Source organism: Accipiter gentilis, chromosome 30, assembly GCF_929443795.1.
Source record: "Accipiter gentilis chromosome 30, bAccGen1.1, whole genome shotgun sequence".
NCBI classification, from domain to species: Eukaryota; Metazoa; Chordata; class Aves; order Accipitriformes; family Accipitridae; genus Astur; species Astur gentilis.
Window position 1 is genome coordinate 10,477,501 of NC_064909.1, and position 23,147 is coordinate 10,500,647.

Genomic DNA, 23,147 nt, shown 5'->3' on the forward strand with positions numbered 1-23,147 from the left:
CCACCAACTCGAGACACATAGCTACTTCTAGTGTGCCCTCCTTCCCAACAATGATTTTTAAAGTCCATGCATGCCATTAGAAAGGGAAGCCTGATCCTCTTTGTTGGCTTAAAATCAGTGTTGCTTCACTGATTTTCCTTGAGCAACACTGACTTAGACCTGCTGAGGATCTGCCCTCACCTTCCAAATTACCGCTGCCTTTTTGGTAACATTTTCCGTGAAAAGAAATTCAACAAGTATTTTTAAAGCATATTGCTTTCTGCAACTGCCTATGCTTTTGTATGAAAGAAGAGTGAGTCAGGTCTGACTTGGCTCCAACTTTTGAGACATTGGAACTATACTTTTACTCACACAGAAATAGTTTGTGCTGAGTATTTTTAACGAAGCACTTCCCCACAGTGCTAATCCAAATGGTTCGGCATGGTAGTTGCACATGCAAACCTAGGAGTATAATAGTTCAGGTTTGTTGTTCAAGCCAAGGAAAATGCCAGTAGTTAAAACAGCATAAATAGAGAAGAGCAGATGAGAGCTTTAATTCCCTCCGTTTTCATAGATGAAGGGGATGTGTTAACATAGCTAAAGCTTGAGAAGGGGCACTGTGGTGGTTGTTGGACTGTGTTACAAGGTACAGGACCAATGCGTACCAGGTGTAAATCAGCCTAACTGCACCGAGGCTGGTAGAGCCCTGCTGATTTACACTAGCCCAAAGTTTGGCCTGTGACTTTTTCCTTGGCAGCGAAGCTAAGTTACATTGACAAAACATGCGGCAAAGTGTGATTTCTTTCTAAATCAGTCTGCTGTGGAGGCTTCAGCCTGAAACCCACCTAGCCTCCCCCTGAGCAGACCTCATTGTCTTTCCTCCTGGTGAATGTACAGTGTGATTCTTTGATTGACTGCTGCCACCTGATGCTAAGAAAATGCCCTGGGTTCATACTAGGGATTGTTGGTTCTATTAAAAGCAACGTAGATGGAGTTTATTTGTCACTGAAGCATTTTCTGCAGATGTTCCTACTTCAGAGATGTTCAGTCAGTTAGGTGTAAAGATGTGCGGAATAGGTCGCCATCAGTTAGGGTCAGGGAAATGCCACCCCCAGACACGTAATTAACATGGCTGACTGATTAATTGCCCACTGAAAAATATAACTACCCATCCATTTAAATATTTATTTTCGGCTCTGGACTTCACTAGTATTTTCTTTATTAAAAAAAAACAACAAAACAAACCCAACCAAACAAAAAACACTGCAGTTACTCCTTCTAGAAAGGAAAAATGTTGGCCAACGTACTATCCTGTGGGGATTAATCACAGTGCTATTCACATTACACCATGCAAAGTAATGTGTGTAATCCAGTCTGACATGAAAAATTGCTAATAACATCCCAAAAGGAAACAGCTATGAATGGCTCTAATGCCTGAGGAGTAGGGGGGATCTTTGGGAACACAGCATTGCAAGGTGGAGCATCCAAAAGAAACTGAAATTCTGGGGCTTTTCAAAGCCCTTGCAGGGTTTCGTTCACTATTACGTTTGCGGGCTACTCTCTGCAGCGTGTTGTACCGGGTTCAAAGGGGCCCAGCCCTGCAGATGTGAGTCAGGTACAATGAAGTCAGACCTTAAAAGCTAACTTCTAGTCTAAAAGAAGAGACTTTGTGTCTTTATGGGGGTGGGAGGCCTGGAAGCTAGTGGCTTAGGGGTTTCACACTGCCTACTCCATGGAAAAGCAGCATCCTCTACCTGGAAAACTTTCATATGCACAGGTAGAAATTGAATGTCAAAGGCTCAATTTAAACCCCAGGTTGTCACTTCCATGCTTAAAGTTGTCATGGGTGTAACCATGTAGGGAGAGGTAGGACTTTTTGCATTTGGACTTTATGCTTCTCATGTAAGTGTGCTTGTAATTGCCTCTGTCCCATCTCCAGCAACTTGGAAGGGAAGAAAGGCATCTATCTAATGTTGGTCCTCTGGAGTGGACACCAAAATTGAAAGGTGTGAACTCTTTTTCCCAAGCACAATGGCAAAATCCAACAGTTTTGCCCTCATGAGCTAACATCAGTGTGTACACTAAAAGGTTGGTTATCTACTACGTTGCTTGCTTTCTAGTATCATGTAGTCAACAACTCTCTCCCCTTCGTTAGTGCCCAGCAATACCAGGGGTGATGAACAGCACACGAGCAGTTGTTTGAACTGCATGAACAGAAAAGTATCTTTTTTCATAGCAATGCAGGAATGAGACAAGTATGGTATCTTTTGTAGACATATTACCAAGTGCCCAAACAGCAGAGTGGTTACGTGAAGTTTTAAGTTACTTCTTTGAGCTGGAATAAGTGAAACATAATAGTTATTTTCTTCCCTCACAATTATTGCTGGAATAGAACATCTGTAAAACTGTTTCTTTCTGTGCGGCCCTTTGAATGAAAAATTTCCATAGAAGGCAGCCTGTCTCTGGGAGCAGAGAAAAACGTGGGGGGGGCTGGATTTCACAGTCAGAGGTAGACAGAGGACTTCTGCGGGCTGTGGAGCTTCTGGAAGCAGAGTTTGTCAGCTGGTGTCAGGGGGAGCTGATCTCATGTTTATCTGATGGCAAAACGTGCCTAGCAAAATGCTAGTGTTTCCCCAGCGGTGATAGGTGAGTGCGGCTCCAGAGCTCTAGCACATCAGGTTAAAAATGCACATTTCCAGACAAGTTTTCTGAAAGTGGTCTCTAAATGGAGAAGAACAAAAGCCTGAAGTAGAGGATAAGGTGCTGGCCCTGATCTGGCAATGTGACATGCATTCAGTAAATGAGTGAGATCTGCCCGGGTGTCTGTTGGCCACAGGAATAGTTGAAGTGGCCCCTACTGCAGGTCGGAGAACTCCTCATGCCGGAGTGGGCAAAGAATAGCAGTGAGGGAATACTTGCTATTATAAGCGTGCTGGCTACTGGCCGGCCATGTATTAGCAGTTCTAGAGCTGTGAAGCCATATTTCCGTAATAAAAATGGAAAATAATACCTTTATGGAGATGACCTCAACCTTGCAACTGACCTATGGTTCATTATAGTGATTGCTTTTGAATCATTTAAGGGAGAGGGTAAGAAGGTGGTGCTGGTGCCTGAGACAACTATGTAGGATTAATTACCAAAGTTTGGAAGTTACTGTGTTTCCTAACATTCACCCATTATTCAGGGGCATCTGAGAGTGGCATGCTCCTGCTATCTGGCTGTTTGGCTCACCTGTGAAGTGACAGTGACATTCAGAAAACTTGGATGAGTTTAACACATCCCAGCTCAGTAGTCACTTGGAGGACAATGCACTGAAGAGGTTGGGTTTTTATCTGTAAGCTTCTGAAAAAGGAGGGAAGACCATAATGTCTCCTGAGAAGGCCATCTTATGGGGGTCTTGTGCACAGCAGCCACAGAAGCAAGTTGTCACTTGCTTGCTTGCTTTTAAGCTACGAACAACATTCAGAGAGATGCCATTTCTTTGATAGCTTTCAGCACTGGTTGTGACCAAAGTTAAGCACAGCGGTACAGAGGGCTTTCTGTGTGTTCCTAACTTCTGTATTAGTCCCACATGGAGAGGAGAACATAGCTGTAAATGCACGGGTAAAATACCAAGCAGAGATTTGTCTCCTTAAAGACAATTGTGTTTGTTTCCCCTCCTGCTAATTATATCCTATAAATCCCTCACTCTCCAAACTCAGACAGTAACATTTTGTTACCTACATTCTGTCAGTAGACTTTACAAAGATCTCTAACACATGTTATAAAAGTTATTGCTACAGTACTATATATAACAGCTTTGCATAAGAGAATAGAAGGCTGCCACATTTAGAAAATGCAGGTGCTATGTAAGCCCCTTTCTGAAAGAAAGAACTTAGCTCAGTTTCCTTTGAAGAACCAGAGACTTGAAATTGAAAACTGTATTAATGCCATTGTCTCCTTGTATCAGCAGGTTCCAGAGAGATTCCTGGAAGTGGCTCAGATCACGTTACGGGAGTTTTTCAATGCCATTATCGCAGGCAAAGATGTTGATCCTTCCTGGAAGAAGGCCATATACAAGGTCATCTGTAAGCTGGACAGTGAGGTCCCTGAGATTTTCAAATCCCCAAACTGCCTACAAGAGCTTCTTCATGAGTAGAGAGTTCAGCAGCTATTTATGAATGTATGAAAGTAGCAGTCCCCTTCTGATGCCCAAGTCATGTGTGTCTCTATTTTAATTTCATATATATGTGTATTGCATACATATATATGTATATGAAATTAGACTGTGATCCCTCCTGGATTTAAGTTTTCGTTCAGTTCCAAGGGGATGGTTATTTTACTTCAGCCTTCAGTTTACTTTTGCCCGAGACCCTTAACATTTGGAGAATCAACGGGGTTAATTTTCAGGGAGAAGAGTTTGGAAGTGTGTAAAAGCCTGTCTTAGCAAGTTAGGGCATTATGTTTAAAAATGCTTTGTCAGATTTATTGCTTGCTGCAAAGTGGCATTTTGTCTTAGTGAGACTAATGTCATGGCACAATACTACAGACAATGAAGTTTATATTATGTTTATACTGCTAAAGGTCTGAACTCTGTGGAGTCACTTCATAAGCTTCGAGCTTTTTTTTTTGATTTTATATACTTTTTAACCGGTAACTAGATTTTGTTTCATACTTCAAAAACTTACAACATTGATTTTAGGTACTCACTCCAAGAAGTGATACCCAAAAAAGCAAACCCTATTCTTCATGCTTTCCTTCCAGAAATGATAAATACCCTGCACCAGTAATCAACATGCCAGGTTGTTTCTCTAAATTGCAACAAGGGACATTTGCACAAATGAACTACCGTTCTTGCAGGGTGAGGCCAGTAATTCATGCACAATATTGTATCAACCACACTAATTTTGGAATATGGTCAGCTTTATTAAAGCGGAAGCATTTCACTCTCCATAGAGTAAAAATGAAACCTTCAGCATCCTATATTGCCATGTCTCGATCTTACTTTAAGTGGCACTAGTCCCTAAATTTATTCTTTTCTTAGTCCATTCTGCCCCCCAAATCACTTTTCCAGTATACAAAGTTTTCTGTCTGTATTCAACATCTGTCCTGAAAAGCACTTTTTGAATTATCTTAGATATAGTAGAAGAAAATGTCTTCACCTCACAGTGCTGAGGCAAAGGAAAAAAAAAATAATACTTGTTTGTAGCTGTAAAATATAATTAGTGTTTTCCTAATCAGAAGAATAAAAATTACATTTTCATAAAAATCTAATTAAGCATATACAAAAATCGCAGTGTCCTCCTGGCTATGCAGGGTTCAGATAGCCAAATTGGATTCGAAAAATTACAGTAAGTGCAGCTTTAAAAAAAAACCATCTATTTGAGTAATGCACTGCACTTGTCTTCTGAAGCTGGAGCTAGTCTTGACCAAAATCTGAGCTACAGTTTAAAGTCCATGATGGATCTGGGTTCACCTGAATGCTATACCACTATATGTCAGCAGACAGAAAGAAAGCTAGCTGCTAGTTCTTGTGCTTTCTTCAGTGGCTCTCCTTTTCTCATGTTTTCAGAAAGGTATTGTCTCCAGAAGTTTGGGGGAAGGTTGAATATGCTATGGCACTCTGTATTTGTCATTTTCTCTGTCGTCTTTTGTACAGATGCAGTAAGAATTTATTGTTATCGTCAATAGTATTTTCCCCTCCATAATTCAGTCTGAATCTAGAGGAAGTTCCTAATTAGCTGTGAATTATATTTAGACCATCAAGGATATTGGTATCTTATTTCTTTATTTTAAAATTACATTTTGACTTTGGAGAGTGAAAGTTTACCCATGTGACTAAAGAGCTGACCTGATCATTGCAATTTCACTTCATTTACAAATACTGCTGATAGACAGAAATGTATGAAAGCAATTATTGTTAGCAGAAAGCCTTAAAAACCTGCTGACTTCAAATTAAACAGCACAATCCTACGATTCCCTGTCATTCTTTTCAAGCAGTGGCAGTATCTTTGGAGTATAGGCAATGCAGACAATAGCATGGGATGAAGTGCCAACATTTTCACTATGCATTAAAAGCAAAACAAATCTTCTTGATCTTAGGCTCCCTGAGAGTACCTAATACTGTACGTATCCTTACAGTAGACAGGATGTGTCCTTTCCTTTCCTTTCTTTTCTTTTTTTCTTTTTTCTGTGCATGATTTGGTAAACATTACACTTCATAAAGATGTAACTCCAATGAATTCCGAGTAAGAAAGGATGAAAATTGTGTTCATGCACTTTTTTGATTTATGGGAAGAAGTGGCATAAAATGCTCAAGTTTTAATACAGTAAGTTCATTAATTGGCATACCATCAGATACAAAATATAACACTGCATTGTCACCTTGGACATAAGAAAGCAAAGCCATACTTTAGTCATACTATGTGGACATACTACTAGCTACCATCTCAATCTGTGATTTTACCGTTGCTTTTATTATGTTTAATATTATTATTATTAATATTATTATTATTATTATTATTTGGCTGCAATGTGATTCACATAATCTAAATAAGTGAAATTGTGTACTCAACACTTGATGTTGTTGCATTTATTTATTTATTTATAAGTAGCATAATCTCAATAGTAAATGAGGCATAGGAATTAAGAGTAGAAATTTCATCTTAAAAGCAAAATAAAAAACTCCTTGGTCTGAAAAAGAAATAAAGGATAATTTGATCATTTCAGTTATGTGATTTTTTCTGCATTTTATAGCCATATTGCCTTTGTGCCTCCCAATACACCTAAAATTATAAATACACAGCATAGCTCCTACTAAATTATAAGTAGAAAGCAGTTTCTTTCAAATGCTCTCAATATTATTTCACTAAAAATGGCTAAAAGGCAGGAGGCTACTTTTATTGTAATGAAAAGTTTACATATGGAAAGAGTTTCAAAATCCATGTAGAAACCCCATGTTGCCACTCATTTACTGCTAATTCAGATTTATTTCTGCATATAAACTTGAGGTTATAGTCTGTGCCTAGACCTTAAATGCACCAGCGGAAGGATAAAAAAAATCCTTCAAAATACCAGTTTTTCCCCCACAAGTACAATTGTTCTTGTGCCTTCTGTGGCTTACAATTTTCATCTTTTAAACTTTATTTTTCAATTACTACAGCTGCAATAAACACTGATTTTTTTTTTTTTTTTCCGGCTGTTTGACATAATGTTGATAGCTATGCATATTTTGTGTCTTTTTAAAAATTAAAAAAAAAAAACAAAGCAGGAGAATACGTTTTTGAAGAAGAGAATTTTTAGAACAGTTTGATAACGCAAATTATTTTTTCTCAATTGTTTGAGCAGCATTCAAGTTTTGAAAATTCTTGTAGAAGCCAATTTTTTGTAACTGTGGTGCAAATCTTGTGTTTTCTTAGCCTGATGAAAAGTAGTATAGAAGCAATATTTCATACGTGACATGTGCATATACATATACATATGTAGTCACACACACAGAGACAAAATGTGTGGGTGTATGTATGTTTATATACACAGAAACACACACACATACAAAATATGCGTATGAAGTGAAAAGCTTACCTTTTTCCTATCTAGATTAAGAACCTATTTTAGACATTTGTTATGTTTTGTGAAAAGAATGTTCTATTTGAAACTACAAAACATTTAATTCTTACTGTATCTCTGGTTGTTTAATGGGAACGTTTCACATTTAATGGTAAACACGTGGAAGATGTTAGAATGTAGTAATTATTTAATGAAGTGTTCACCCATGTATTCCTGAGGTTTGCTTTGTGCCTCTGAGTATTATTTAATTAAAGTGTTTTAAGTTTGCAGAATCTTTGTTACTGTACCAGGTATGTGGGTGAACATTGAAAATCGAGGGGAACTTTTATAAAGCAATGTAAATATTCAACCTTATGGCTGTTCTTGCATAAAGACATAAGATTTTAATAACTACATTCTGAAAACATCTGTTGAATTTATAAGAAACACCACAGTAACTGTATAGATAGTTGAAAGCATTCTTGAAAATCCAGCTCTCTACTTTTAAAAGTTAAGTCTCTTTCGTTAGATATCAAGGGAATGGGTAATACAGTTTCTGTAAAATTGCAGAATTTTTTTCTATGTATATGAAGTCAGTTAATAGAATAATGTTTTTTTCCACAGGTTAATATTAATTAAGAAATAAAGGTGAAGATTTTGTGGCTTTAAAGATAGGATTTTCACCAGCAGCATTGAAAGATTATACATATATATATATACAGAAATATATATATATATTAAAAATGGAAAGTGGTTTACAAAACCCCCAAAATGAGCACTGTACATGAGAAGTGAAAGCAAAAACTATATTTGCCATGTGTATTATATAGCAATCATTGGTGTTAATAGTGCAAATGTTTCCTTCTGGTACCAACTATGTGTTTGAAAATTCCAATACGCATTGTTTTCAAAAAGCTCCCCTTAAGGAATGTAACTGGTTTATATGAGTAAGCAGTTACTGTATTGCACTTAAATGTTCTGTTGAAGGAAATGCAATTTTGTTTTCTGTAGAACTGTTGGTTGTAAACCATCTATAAACTGAAGCTAAAAATGCTCATATTTAGAGCTGGGATGAAAACTGGTATTTAACCTTTGTATCTTCTTAGGAATATCCTTTTTAGTGTATGAAAGGTGGTGGCACTATGACTTTATTTAGACTTTTCATCTGAGCCACAGTCACCTCTCTCCCAAAGCAGCCACCTTCCAAATGCACAAATATACTGGGATATGTAGAAACAAATCTAGAAGAAACAGTGAGCTTACATTTTTCTCTAAAATTCATCCTTTCTGCATTAATTGTACCACTCAAGTGAGATATTAGACAAACACAATAACCATCTCATTACCATATAACGTGAAAGAGTCAGAAACTAAAAAAGAAGGAAAAAAAAAGCCTCTTTAGGTTGGTTTTAATGCTGCCCAGAAGAGTCAAAGGTTAAGGTTTAAACTGATATTGTCCCAGCCATTACTCATATGTATATAGTTACAAAAGTGACAAAACACTGCCTTTATATTATTTAGCAATATGTTGTAAATAGCATTATTAAGCTCTTTTTTTGTAATAAAGACCCTTTAATTTGAAGATAGTACAATAACTGAACTGATAAAGTCAATTTTTGATTTTTTTTTATTTTATTTTTTAGCTAGAGGCAATTTCAACTGTGGATTTTTTTTTTGTTGTTGTCTATTGTTCTGAAGACTTTGCATAATTTATTGGTTTAATTTATCCTAATTTATTTGATGAAGGTGTACAATTTTGTATTACCAAGGATGTACTGTAATATTAATTGATGACAAGATAAAACAATAAGACTCCCCTGTCCGTTTGGAAAAAAAGGTGCAGTAGACAATTGATTGAAAAAAGTTACAATTCTAGCTTGGCAGCTACTAAATTTAAGATAAACACAGGAAAAATGTTTGGGGGGGGGGGTGGATTTTATTTTGTGTGTTTAAAGCTTTTGTATACTCTCCAGACTTTTACCTTTTTGCTTTGTACCACTTAAAGGATACAGTAGTTCAATTGCCTTGTGTGCCTTCCATCTTCTCTAAACTGAATGTATGTGCAGTATATATGCAAGCTTGTGCAAAATAAAATATAAATTACAAGCTCATTGCCATTGTTTATATTTATTTCCAAAAGTTTATGTTGCCCCATGTCAAGAGGTGAACCACTAAACCTCTCTGCTGCATCCAGGCTGTGCCTAACAATGAAGTCCTCTAAAGGTTTTCTTTTCCCTTTAGTTGGAATTATTTATTAATGAAACTGCCAGCCCTCTTGCAAAATGGATATAATGATTTATCTAATCCGGTGTCCTACCTCCAGTGCCGGTTAAGATAATGAATGTTATTTTGCAATAGTCTATCAGACAAGGAATAACTCCCTGCAAGAGACATGTTATGTCTGAGGCATAGACAGCCCTTTAATTTAAATGTAGCCAACGTGAGCTAGAAAGTACTGGTTTTTTATGATGCTTAATCATTTCCTGGATATACCTGCCATGCTGGTGTCCTGCAACAGGGAGTTCCACAAGTCAGGTGAATGTAGAAAAATGCTTGTTTTAATATGGTTCACGTTTGTTCCTGTTATCAATTTGCCCTTGTCAATGGTAGTGTCCAGATATCATTCTGTATTTTTTTTATTACAATCTATCACTCTTTCTTGGATAACTTCCTTTTCAAGCTGTATAATCATTAGCATTATATATAACTAATCTGTTCTTACACATTTCCTCAAAATGCAAGTCTCATTTGTTCATAGTTTTTCTCTAGTTCTTTGCTATTTCTGCTGTTTCATATGCATCTTAAAATTTTGAGGTTGAGTGAACCTTCGATTTACATTATTGTCTGAATTTCAGATATGAATGGTCTCTTTTTGGCTTGGAATTGGTGCACATGGCTGTAAGATGGTAGCTTGCTTGGATCACAAAATCATGCAAGAATTTTCTGGTTTTGAAGAAGGAGCATGTTAAAAATATGTTTTCATCTGAGGTCATTTATTTTCAGAGTCTTCCCCAGTTCACCCTCAAGACACTGTAGAGCTGAGCTGCAGCCTGAATCCAGCTTTAGCTACACTCTAACAACCAAATAAATACTTCGTATCTGCAACAGCAATTAAACCTCCATGTCTTTTTATACAACTGGAGTTGATTTGCTGGGCCCCATCAATGCCAGGTGTAAAGGCAGTCTGTGGAAGGACATGAAGTTGCATCTACGTAACTAATAGTCATTTAGGTGTAAGATAGTCTCTGTTTTTACTGCAAACAAATCACCTCTCCTAGTTCATGCTATCCACATTACCAAACCAACATACTAGAAGAATTTTTGGGTCAAAATACCTGACATTCAGGTCCTTTCTTAAAAAACTGGCTGCCCCACAGCACTTACTAATTGTCCATGTTTTCAGGAGGTTGCTAAGACCATGGCATGGTGAGCAGGGCAGACTGCAGTGCCTGAAATGAGGAGCACGTCAAGGTCCCTGGCTCATCCGCTCCAGAAAGCCTCCAGCCTTGAGGAGGTCCTCTGCCAATCTTGGTTCAGAGCAAGCACAGGCGTCCCAGGAGGGAGCTGCTGGGAAACCATGAAAACACTTTCCTTGTCAGAGGGAAGCCAAAGAGAGGGTGAGCAGACTAAAACCAGGCAGCTGGTTAAGCACATCCTAGCAAAGGCTTACAGAGGCAGCTACAGATTATATTGGAGGGCTCATTTTTGTGTTAGCTATCAAGACTTAACCAGATGAAGGAAAGGGAGATCACACTCAGGTGCCCAGTTAATGGACCAAAGGATATGAGCTGCATGGGTAATTGCTAGCTCCCTCTGTCCCCTGATCAGTTTTTCTCTCAAATATACTAGTTCTATGAAATACAAGACACTATTTGCCATTTTACCCTGCAGTGGAAAGCACACAGATATCTACATAAGAAATCCGAGCTATTGGCATCTCAGAATACTGCAGGAGTTCAGAGCTAGACTGGAACTTGGCAAAGTAGTCCCTGTCATTGCAAAGGGCCAAATCAACTTTCCCAGGCCTCAAGCACCCTGAAATGATCCAAATTCTGCATATCTGGCCATCTGTGCTTAGAAATCCTCAGTTCCCCTAATACCTGGAAATTTTACAATAAGGAAGATATTACGTTCTAGCTTAAAAATGATAAGGAAGACAGGAATCATCCCTGACTAAGGCAAATGGAGCCATTTTATGTCACTGAGACCACCACTAGGAACTGGGGTCTTTTACACATCGCATTACTGAGAAGCCAAATGTGGAAGACTGCATTTTGTGCTTTGAGAGCCTTAAAGAGTTAATAGCTCTCATTTTCTTGGTCTGTACCCTTATTTATGCCCAGTCGAGGTTGTGCCAAGACAATTTCTATGGAGATGATCCTTTCTGATCCAGTCTTCCCTCTTTGTTAGGAGGGAAAGGGAACTGACGGGTGAGTTGCAGCATACGACTGACTGCATTTAGGAAATAAGGGCAAACAAGTCCCTCACTCTTTGCAATGGGTTACAGTGTTTCTCCAAACAGACTAATCTGATTCAGTTTTAAAATATGGCATGACATTTATTTTAAGAACACAATATGGAAAATAAATTAAAACTTTGCTAAAGCTTATTGTTGAATGGGGATGGAGGGTTCCCGTGGTGGTGACAGAACTGCTAGATAAAAAGGGGTTGGGGGTGGGAGGGTTGTTTCCCTGCATGGTCCAAGTCTCTGACCCTCTGGGCTCATTGCAAGGCCTGCCTGTTCTCCCAGCTTTTCAGCAGACAGGGGCATTTGGACAGGCTGCCTATTAAAACCTGATCGATTGGTGGGTGCAGAAAATCCATCATGTGCTACAATGCTCATTTTTGTGTACAGCTTATTAGTATCACTAACATACCTGTACCTCAAAGAGGTGAAAGAGGTATTTTATTTTCATATTAAATTTTTTTTAGACACTTAAATGAATTCGTGTTGGCTTAGGTTAGCCTGGGTCTTTCCAGAGCTGCAGAGCAGAGTGAGACACCAACTCTTGTGCAGAGAAAGGACCCCCCCACCTCACTCTGCCCAGAGTCTGGGAGGCTGTGCTTGCGTTTTCATGAATAAATCCTAGGCGAGTGAATAGTTGTACTTTCCCTTTTATTTGGGAATCAGTGTGAAAAAAACAAACAAACAAACAAGCTATTTGCTTCACAACAAAACACATGAAAATGAACTGCTGTTAGCGCTCAAAGGCAGTTAATTGCATGCACAGTTTAATTTTATTCTTTAAAATTAGACTTAAGGTTGAGTCTCGAGCTAGGCAAAGGAGAGAAAAACAAAAAGAGAAAGATGGCATAGATAGCTAAAGAAATACTACCAGCTCCAATATAAATATGTTTGCTGTTTGCAAGAGACCTGCCAGTCAAGCAGCTGTGGGAGGTAACAGGGGAGAACGCATGAGAGGAAAAAGTCTTGTGGCAACAGTGGCCAGTTTCATTATGGCCACTGCCAGACTGTGAAACAACTCTGGGGGCTTGAAATCCTATTGCCTATTAAAACTGGGCATGACAGCTCTTTTTTATGCTTCACCAACCAGAGATGGAACTGTGTCCTAGGGGAAATAAGGAAAAATATTTATTACAAGTGTTTAACACCTTTTAGTACAAAACAACCCTAATATGCAGCACTCAAGGATAATTCATGCCAGCACATGTAAAACCAAGGGGAATCGCTTATCAGCTCAATAATTTGGTCAGAGCTTTTAAAGGAAGAGATGATGCTCCAGTCAAAACCATGAGCCCAGATTTCTCTGAAGTGGAGGCACTTTAGATTTTTTTTTTATATATATATATATTATTTTTACAATTTCTCAGTAATCGACATGAGGCTCAGACAACACACCCATCCCAGGGACTGCATGGCTGCCTGACTTGGGCTGAAGATCAGCCATTCAGACTGGAGACCTGCCTCCCCTCACGCACAGCAATAGTTGTTGGCATATTTAAGAAAGCCGCAGACCAGTTAGGGGTGGATCTTGAATAGCCGACGAGGCTGAGGTTTAAACTACTTTAAAGGCTTATTTGAAAAGCATGTACCCTGAGCTCACCTTAGACTGCAAACAGCCTGAAAGATGCTTGGGTCAAGACATGTATTTCAAATCTTTCCTAATAAAATGTGTGTGTTTAGAAAGCAGCAAAATATAAAATGAAATTCACCTCTTTCTTACACGAACCTACGCATTACGACTTCCCGGCTTTTGGTGAAACCTAGAGCTCAGGCAGAGAGCTCCACCGCACATTGGGTGCCAGAGGGAAAAACCTTGAGCACTTTCAAAAGGCTGAGCTTAAAGCTTTTCACACCACCGGCTGCGTGTCCCCGTTTTATAGACAGCGAAACGGAGACGCGGACGGCGGCACCTCCTCCCCAGGACCCCCCACCTGTCCGCTGCAGAGCCAGGAACAGTGCCTGGTCCTCCAGCCCCCGCCTGGGCGCCAGGCTGCTGCTAGCCCTCTGCGTTACTCATTAACACTCGCTGTTACTCGTTAACAGCCCGAGCAAGGGCTTCCTGCGCAGCCCTCGCAAAGCCCCCCGGTTTATATTGCACAACTGACACGCTGCTGCCGTTCCTGTTTTACTTCCTAGCCGAAACCTTGCTTTCTGGCATCCTTTCACATCCTTGTGGGCGACCGGAGCCAATATTTTAAAATATTGTTTACCCAGCCATTTACTTTCGCAGAACCTGGGGGGAGCCACAGAGAAACTGGAAAAGCCCACCCGTGGCGAGGATTTCCCCTGCCCGCGAGCCAACTTGCTCCCTCCTCAGTGCTGGTGCACACCATCGGGAAGGGCCTGCTGCTTAAAGGGTGTTTCTGCCCTTCCACAAATTTCCAGAGTACTCAGCAGACCTTCACAGGGGCCATGGCTGGCTGCAGCACAGGGAGGCGCAGGGCAGCCATCCCAGCTGCCACCCCAGGCTGCGCTGGGAAAAGAGCAGGTCGAGGGGTGCCGTGGTGGGGCAAGGGGGGGAACCTTGCGCAAACCCGGTGCAAAGGGCTGGGAGGATGGGCACTGCCCGAGGCCACGTAAGCTGCTCCTTACTCTGGGCAAAGGTACTGGGGTCCGCAGACCGTGGGCCAAGCCGGGCCTGGGGGGTGCTGGAGGACGGCAGTGGCAGCAAGGGTCTGGACCCCTCACCGCAGCCAGAAAGTTTGTCAGCAGTGGGGTGAAGCCAGTGCCCAGCAGCAGGCACCCCTGCCCTTCACGCAGCTCCCTCCCGGTATTTCCAAATTTCAGCATCATTCTCATGTCTCCTTGGAGAAGGGAAGTGGAAGGGTGACTGTGGTTTTTGACGAGGTAAACGTGGCAGCAGCCCCAGCAAATAGGCTCGTATGTCGTCCTCAGCGAAAGACCTGTACAACTGCCCTGTGATTCTGGATATAATCTTATATCACTTGCAAAATTCAGGGTTTGTTCAAAATGTGGTACTCTTCTGGGTCTTTTTTAGCGGTAGTATCAGAAATATATAATAATTATTATTGTTATTATTCACCTTAAGGAACTTTATTCTTCTGTAAATATAAATGAAGTGTATTTATCCTTAATCTGATTTCAAATGACCTGAAAAGAGAATCAAAAAAGTGCAAGATAGCTATACAGCAGGGGAGAAAAGGGCAGGAGGGTGGGGGGCAGTGAGGGTGTTGACTGCAAAAGAAAGAAAATTATCCCAATTCTAGCACTGCTGGAAAAACGTGAAAGTTATTGCCGCACAAAGAACCTCTTGAACTGCTCTGCCTTCCAAAATTTCTACTGCACTCTCTGCAGTTACTTGTGTATGGCAGAAGCAGCATCTTTGTATTATATGAACAGTCTGCTTCATAATCAAATACCATCTGTCGCTACATCTGAACTTGTTTTCAACATCTGTGCGTTCTGGTCTTAACAAAGCTTTAAAAACTAATTCAAAAACTTTCACAGATCACTGACTAAATATGTACATTTACCATCTTTCATATTGGTTTAAAATATTTCTTCTATAGCTGCATCCCCTTGGCTGGGAATAGTTAAGATGTATACACTGAGTTGCTTTATTAAGCTTATTTTCTAATGGCCTTGGGTAGCCAAGTGCAAAAGAGGGACACTTGCTCAGGCACCGAGAGGACCCATCATATTCTTTCTTGGTGCCAATACAGTCCCTTTCTGCCAATGAGAAACCTGAAAGTTGATCAGCTACCATACCCCAATTACTCAAAATGACACTACAGATAAAACTGCAACCAAGGGGAGAATCAACTGTATGGCTTATATGCTGCTAAAGTGTGTCTGAACAAATGGTGAAGTAAAATCATGAGAGCCCTCAGGAGGATAAGTACGTTGTTACTTTGCACATGCTTCAGAAATGTGAAGTACATCTTTACAGAACTTTTGGCCAACCCCCTGGCAGATGTTGACCAGTTTTGCTTATGTATACATCAGTTGCAGAACACTAAAACAGAGATTGGAAATTTTAATTTAGTCAAGGCAGTTGGGCTAAAATGATGGCTTTTGTTGAAACCATTAAATAGAGCTGCCTAATGAAGTACAGTACAGCACTGGCAAACCGAGCCCTGATGAGATGCAGCAGCTTCCAAACTGCAGCCCTGCAAAGGGGAAGAAGGAAGCTTGCAAGTCTTTAACTAAAGTGGAATGGCGACAGCCCTTGTAAAGCTGCGTTTGATTTTGTGTTTGAGGGCAGACGCACTTGTACATTATCGCCCTGACATTTTAACCATTAGTTGGAAATGTGCCGTTGCAGTTCCTGCCATATATTTCTCAATCCTATTTGTTAGAAAGTGAGCTAATAGACAGTGTGATGAAGTGATCATAAATTCACTTTCAAAGGGCATTTGGGTTCAGAGCCTAAAGATTGAATATGGCAAATTCTTAGGCACAGGGAAGAAGGTGGGGGCCAGGAGGGTCATTCTCACTGATGGGTTCAGTGATTGATTCCACTACAGAACTATATTTGCCCTTTACTTGGCTGTTTAACACAGAATAGCTATAATAGGTTCCCGATCCATTATTCCTCTTCCTCCTAGGGTCACTATGAAGTTGAAAGAAAATATAACCTTGGCTGTGATAAAATAAACTTTAACATTATCAGGTGTTTGGAAATTGGAAGGTGTCTGATTGCTTTATATAGGATACACACAAACACACACACACACACGCAGAGGGTTATAATATAATCCTCCGTGCCGCCTCTGACAAATGGTTATTACCATTCAGTATTGGTTTTTTGCTCATGCAATAATATGGTGTCATGCAAGTCCACACAGCCTTGAAATTCTTCTTATTACACATAACCTTCCAAAAATCACATGCAGTATGCTGCTTTTTTGATGATTAGCAGTGTTTTTTTAAAGATAGGTGGCTTAGAACAGAATTTGCTTTGAAAGAGCAAAAAATTATCTAAAAAGCAAGAAGAAAATGAGTGGTTTAGCACAAGGTGGCCCCAAAATATTTTCAATAATTAGAAAAGACTTATGTTCCATTTCACTGTTTTATGTGTTATATAGTATAGAGCAAGTGCCACTGTAGTTAAGTGTTTGTCAGCATTTCCCTTGTAAATCCTGGTTTTCCAGAGGGTTGCTATAACTTGCCAATTTCAAATCACACTGGGCTAACACTCACTATACACATTGTCAGCCCAGATGCAAATTTCTGTTGTTGTTATTACCAAAAATGAAATGAAGTGAAGCTGCTGGTTTTTAGTTCACAGCAAAAGATAATGGTTTGGAGGTGGGAGGGGGTGTGCTTTTTTTTTTTTTTCCTGTTGCTCCTAGTTGGGGTTTTGTTGTTGCAATGGTCTGATTCAAATGGGTTTGTTCTGAAAGAGATGTGAAAGGAAGTTAGGGCATGGATATTTTTATACACGCCAAAATATGAGCAACACATAGAGGGCTCAGGGAGAGAAGAGGCCAGCATTCTGATCTGGTACAACGTACTCACGGTCAGGCACATGGTATTTGGGGGTACACCTACTGACCTCCATCCCAAGCTTTGGTTCTACGTTGTAAAGATGCTAATAAAAGTCCATTCAGCAGTGGAATTCTGCAAGAAAACACAAAATTGGTTGACTCAGCTGGAGTAACCCCTGCAAAGCACAGAAGGTAACCCTAGCCTCCTCCCTCCAGCCTTTGGAACCAACCTTCTGCGTTCCTGCAGAACCCCAGAGACTCCACTGGCTGAACCATGAAAAAAGGAGCCAAACCTCCCCCTTCAACATCCCCCAAACCTGCACCATCCCACAACGGGCACAGGAGAGCACGGGACTTTGGGGCTGCAGTCCCAAACATCCTCTGCTTGACAACAGAAGGAGGGGTGTCTCCTCCTGCCAGTCTGTGCTGGCCCCAGCAGGACTCAGGCCGGGGGCCGAAGCAGGACAAGGAGAAGGAGGAGATGGAGGTTCAGCAAGCACCACAGACTGGGGCAGAGAGCTCAGCAGGCTGAGAACAAAGAGCTGCTCTCCTCCACGGACAGAGAGATGGGGCCACACAGGTGAGGAATGCTCACTAAATTGACAGGACTTTCACTATTTGTTTTTCCCTTCACTTCTAATTAACTAAAACTCTTAAAAAAACAATGCTGAAGCATTGCTCTCCCTGTATTGATTGAGTCTTTTACTATTTAACGGCCACTTGGTTTTGTTAACTGCAGAAGGCTGTATTGAGATGCTCTCGGCTGCTTTGCTCTGAGGATGTAGCCCTCCATCCCTGCGAGGCACAGGCATGTAAAACCAGACTAAAAGCAGATTTACACCGGTGTAGTGCAGCAGTATATTGTAAGAGTAAGTGGAGAAATAGGCCTAAGGTTGAAGGATTGCATCAAGGAGCAGTGCACTCCTAGATGTTTACAAATCTAGTGGGTTTTCTGCAAGTAAAAAAATGGGGAGTCCCTGGGTGTACAGTTTTTACCAACTCTATAGAGGATAAAAAGTGGTGATACCACACTCCAGCTGCCTGGAGAAAGACAAATTAGAGAATATGTCCATATCACTTAGCAGATATCCACAAGACTTGTAGTACTTTTAAATTAGACCTTCAGTGGCTGCAACTTGTAGTGCTGTCAGTTGTGGGGTTTATCTTGCTACTGTTAGAGGTGTTGGGGTATGGCTTGTGATATTTTTGGTGCTCTGGACTGAGAGACTAAGGTCAGCAGAAGAGACCATGACATTAGTAGTGTTACATCAATTTATATCAAGTGAGGTTTCAGTCTGCTTGTAGTAGTAGCAGGTTAATTTTATAAGCCATTGCTCATATACCTGCCTCCAAGATCTGCAGCAGAGCTACCCCATACACCACTTTAGCATCGAAAACAAGGTCCATATTAGTCACACACTGTTCTTCCCACCTAGAAAAATACTTAAGAAGATTCCACTTAAAAACAAAGGGCAATTCCCTGCCTACTTAAAGTTAAGCTAGAATACCACTTTTTTTCTATATCCGAGCCCCAAATTTCTGTATATTGATGCATTCCAACACAAAATTCAAGCTTCGAGATCAGAGGACCCCAGCTAAATGTCAAGATTTTTCCACACAAAAGAGAAACTGGATTTGCCCTCTATGTAAGACATACAGCAGATAAAACCAATAATACCTTATCTCCTCCCATGACTTCCTGGCCAGGAGCAGCAGCAATATATATTAAGATATCAATTGACTGTTTATAGAATTAAGTAAGGAATAGCTGAAATCAGTCCCTGCTTTCATTTGAGTTTAATTCATCCAGTCATAGATCTGTGTAGTAACCACCTATAATAAAGTAATAATAACAATAATAACAGAGCTTTGTACTTTTACAGCATCTTCCATCAAAAGCTATCTCAGTGTGCTTCATAAACATTACTCTTGCATCCATTCCTTCAATTCCATCACTTTCTTCTCATCTTTATCTGTAGAATTTGCAGTAATATGATAGCATGGATAGCCTTACAAATAAACTAAGGCAAGATGTTATTTCAATGAACTACAGAAAGAGCGAGGTAAAGTTATTTGAAAAATATGAGAGAAATTCAGTAGGTTGTGAGTGGTATATGTTCATTTTGCTAATGTATTATATGTTCAGTTAAGGATAAGAGAAAATCCATACATTCTGCTAGGTTGGCTGGTATTTCTTGTATTAAAGGAACATAAATCAATGTATACCACTCAGCATGTCTTGTTTCTGAGACAAAAAAATGAAGAAGAAAAATGTCAGTGAAGAAAGTTTGGAAAGATATGGGATTCATTTCTTTATAACAGACAATATTTTCTAAAATCTTAGTCTTATGATCACACATTTCTCATGTAAGTCAGTCACAGCATTGAAAGGTGACAGGAGACGTAGGTATGGGGTTCCAATTTGAGACTCCATAGAAATGCAATGCTCTCTATCTATGGTTATATGGCAGCTAGCTCACTAAACACAGTTATGAGACAAGGAAGAAATGCTAACAAATACCGCCACAGGTATTGTCTTCAATGTCCTGAACCGACTTCAGAACAAGGAAAGAAGAGGCTGTTTGCTCCAGGAAATTCAGCCCTGGAAGCTTAGCCTGTCTCCAGCAGAAAACTTCCTAGGGTGAAATTCCCTCCATGTGGATAGCCAGCACAGAGCCCATATACCACTAAGCCTGTGGTAATGACTCCTTCCATCTTAGTGCTTTAAATTAAAAGTGAAAGGGAAACAAAATTTAAAAGACAAGGAAAACACCTGAGAATGCACAAAATTCAGGCAAGCAGGCAGATTTGGCAGAAAAATGCACAGTAAAGAGATATTTTCTAAACAGAAAGTGCTACTAAGCAGGAAAATCCCAATCTTCCACCAGCATCTGAGGCCTTACTCCTCTTGCATTGTGTTAGGTTTGAATATTCTCTCCACAAAGGAGCCAGTCCCTCTATGACTAAGTGGCCATTTCCTTTGCTGGGCCCTGCAACACCAACAATAACTCAAATTCAGGCTTGAATCAAGCACAAGTGAAATGGTGGCAGAGGCATGGATAGCAGAGGGAAAGGGGGACAGGCAGTGAGCTCCAGCGGAGGATGAGGAGCAATAAGAGACCTGTTGTCTGTGCCTCAACTTCTCCATCCATAAAATACAAGCAATAGTAAGTATCTTCCTGCGCTAAGTATATTGAGACAAGCTGGCTGTGTAAACATTAAGACTACTACCAGCTATTACCCCTTCAGTAATTTCATTCTGCCCTCCCCCTTTTCTCATTATGACAGTGACTGTAGCACTAGCCCAGTAATTGGATGTTCTCATGCCTCAGATTCCCTGGTATTTAATTTTTCTATCATTCTCAGAACCTATCACATATTTGTTTTGATTTATTCAATATTGATCCTTTCTCTGACTTTCGAGCAGCTATCACCTTCCCTCCTGTTCCCAGTGAATCTGCCAAGCCAGCAGTTTGTGATTTTGTCATAATACATGTGTTTCGTTCTCCGAGTGGCTGTCACAAGCTTCTGGATCTCACAAATGTTACATCTCCTCTTCTTATTCACACATTCTGTATATTAAATGTTCCCAGAGATGGGCTTTTCTTGTGTGGAGAAGCAAGGCTTTTTGTGTTAGTTTGCAGGGTACAAATCTAAACCAGTTTTAGTAAGAAAGAGGAGCTTGATTTTTGCTGGATTTGAATAAATACTCTTATACTGCTTTCTAAAATACACCATGCACACAAGATGAGAAAAAAGAAAGCTGACTGAGGCAAACCTGGGGCAACATTTTCTGAACTGTCTAGGTGACTTGGGCAAGTTTCACTGTTAGCAAATACTCACATTCTGCTTGCTTGCGGTGCAACTTACCCAAGCATCTCCCTTACTTCAGAAAATCGGGTTGCAATATTCTAAAATGCCTTCCCCAAATCTGTTCTTTGTTAGTTCTGTGTCTCACAGCTGGTGGTCTTCTCCAGTGTAGGCATGACAAGAAGGCCACATATAACCAGTCAAAGCATTGTCCAGTTAGGAGCTATCCCCTTCCCAAGGAGAGTAAAGCAAAGCCTGTACCACACTATGTTAAGAGCACAATGAGTAGACCAAGGGAAGTTTTCATCCCCCTCTATTCAGCTCCATCTGGAATATCACCTCTGGTTTTGAAACCCTGGAAGTCAAAGAGGATATGGAGAAACTGGAGAGGTCCCAGCAGAAGGCTACCAAGATCTTTAGGGCTAAAGCATGTGAATGTTGAGGAAAGATTGAAGCAACTGGGCTTATTTAAGAAGGCGAAGAGGAGGCTGGGAAGGGAGTTGGTATTTGAAGGAAGTCAAAAAGACAACCGAGCTGCTCTTCTTGGTAGTGGCAGACAGTAAAACAAGGAGCAATAACCATGAGCTGTGGCTCAGGAGGTTCAGAATAGGCATTAGGGAAAACTTACTAGAGGAGTAGTGCAGGAACGGGTTACCCAAGAGCTGCTATCTCTGTCTGTGGAGGCTTTCAAGACTCATTGAGAAAAAAACCAGAGCTGACATTATCTGGCCAGTTAGTAATAGCTGTGCACTGAGCAGGAGGCTGAACTAGATGACCTCCAGAGGTCTCTTACAATTCATACTTCTATTGTCAAAAAGTGTTATGGAAGTTCAAAGGAACTTTTCCAAGGAGCCCTCTGAGAGCATACACATATACACACTAACAGAGTGAGAAATCAAACAGGGCTTCCAATACAAACAACTTCTCAGGATATTCTGCCATCAAAGTTAAGCTTCTGTGATCTCCACAGGCATTTGAGAGATGAAGTAGGGTAGAATATAGCAGTCTGAAAAAAAATAGTCCCCATGTTGTTTACATTCAAATTTTTAGTCTTATCTCCCCATAAAATTCTTGTACCATTCAGGAAACTCCCAGCTTTCTGCAGAAGCAACTGCCAGCTCCCTCCTAGTTCTCCTCCAAACTCTTTTCGACCCAAACCATTTTCCCTGCTTGTGAAAGTTTTCTTTCTTTCTAATTCCACATCCTGACATTATTTGGGTTTTGCCTCTTTTCTCTCAGGAACACGCCATCTTGTGTAAACCCAAGTTCTGGCTCTGGCTCCTTATCTCCTGTAATTTCCACTCACAGCAGCCTCAGAAATAATTGGTTAATTAGAGGCATATGCTTGGGTGCTGTGTCCATTTTGGCAGTTTATGCTGTAGCACTTAGGGGAAGCAATGGTGGAAGAATCTATCCTTCTCTATGGAGAGAGATCTTTTGTTTGTTTGTTGTACGACCCCAGGCAGCTTACAAAGTAAAAGATGGGTTTGCACAGGAATATTCAGAGATGGGGCAGACTTTTGCATGGATTCTTTTCAATAAACATTTCGCTGCATTACCATTTCTGCTATTGCGTCCAGTGTCACCAGGGAACAGTACAGCATAAACACCTCCTGAGGAACTGTTCCAGAGCCTAATGCCAACCTGAGACAGCTGCTGATGCTGAACAACATCATCAAGGGCCCACTGTCCCTTCCTGCCACTCCTCCTCCTTCACTACCAGTGAAAGAACTATGAAAAGACCAAGAGCTGGTGTACAGCCAACAAGAACTAAAGATCTTGCAGCTGGTTGTACCACCTGTGCCTTGTGAAATTCCAGCCAAAACAACGTCCCCTCCCTCCCCTCAGATAACCCCTTTATTAAAGAGAAGGGCATAACATTTGATAACTTTATAAGCGGGAGTGACACGTGCACAGCA

At 40.5% G+C, this 23,147-nt stretch overlaps 2 protein-coding genes across 7 annotated transcripts in view; one reads left to right on the forward strand and one right to left on the reverse strand.

The window, feature by feature from the left end:
* The window catches only part of PROX1 (prospero homeobox 1), a 49,849-nt gene extending 40,235 nt beyond the window's left edge, over positions 1-9,614 (forward strand). For 5 of the 6 annotated variants that reach the window (XM_049833406.1, XM_049833407.1, XM_049833408.1 and 2 more), the window contains one exon: positions 3,929-9,614. In XM_049833406.1, coding sequence (XP_049689363.1) covers positions 3,929-4,117 — 189 coding nt within the window. In that variant the 3' untranslated portion in view covers positions 4,118-9,614. The remainder of the gene's footprint in view (positions 1-3,928) is intronic. The other variant, XM_049833412.1, reaches the window with a different exon arrangement.
* The window catches only part of PTPN14 (protein tyrosine phosphatase non-receptor type 14), a 488,901-nt gene that overhangs the window by 280,188 nt on the left and 185,566 nt on the right, over positions 1-23,147 (reverse strand). The gene's annotated exons all lie outside the window — the stretch shown is intronic.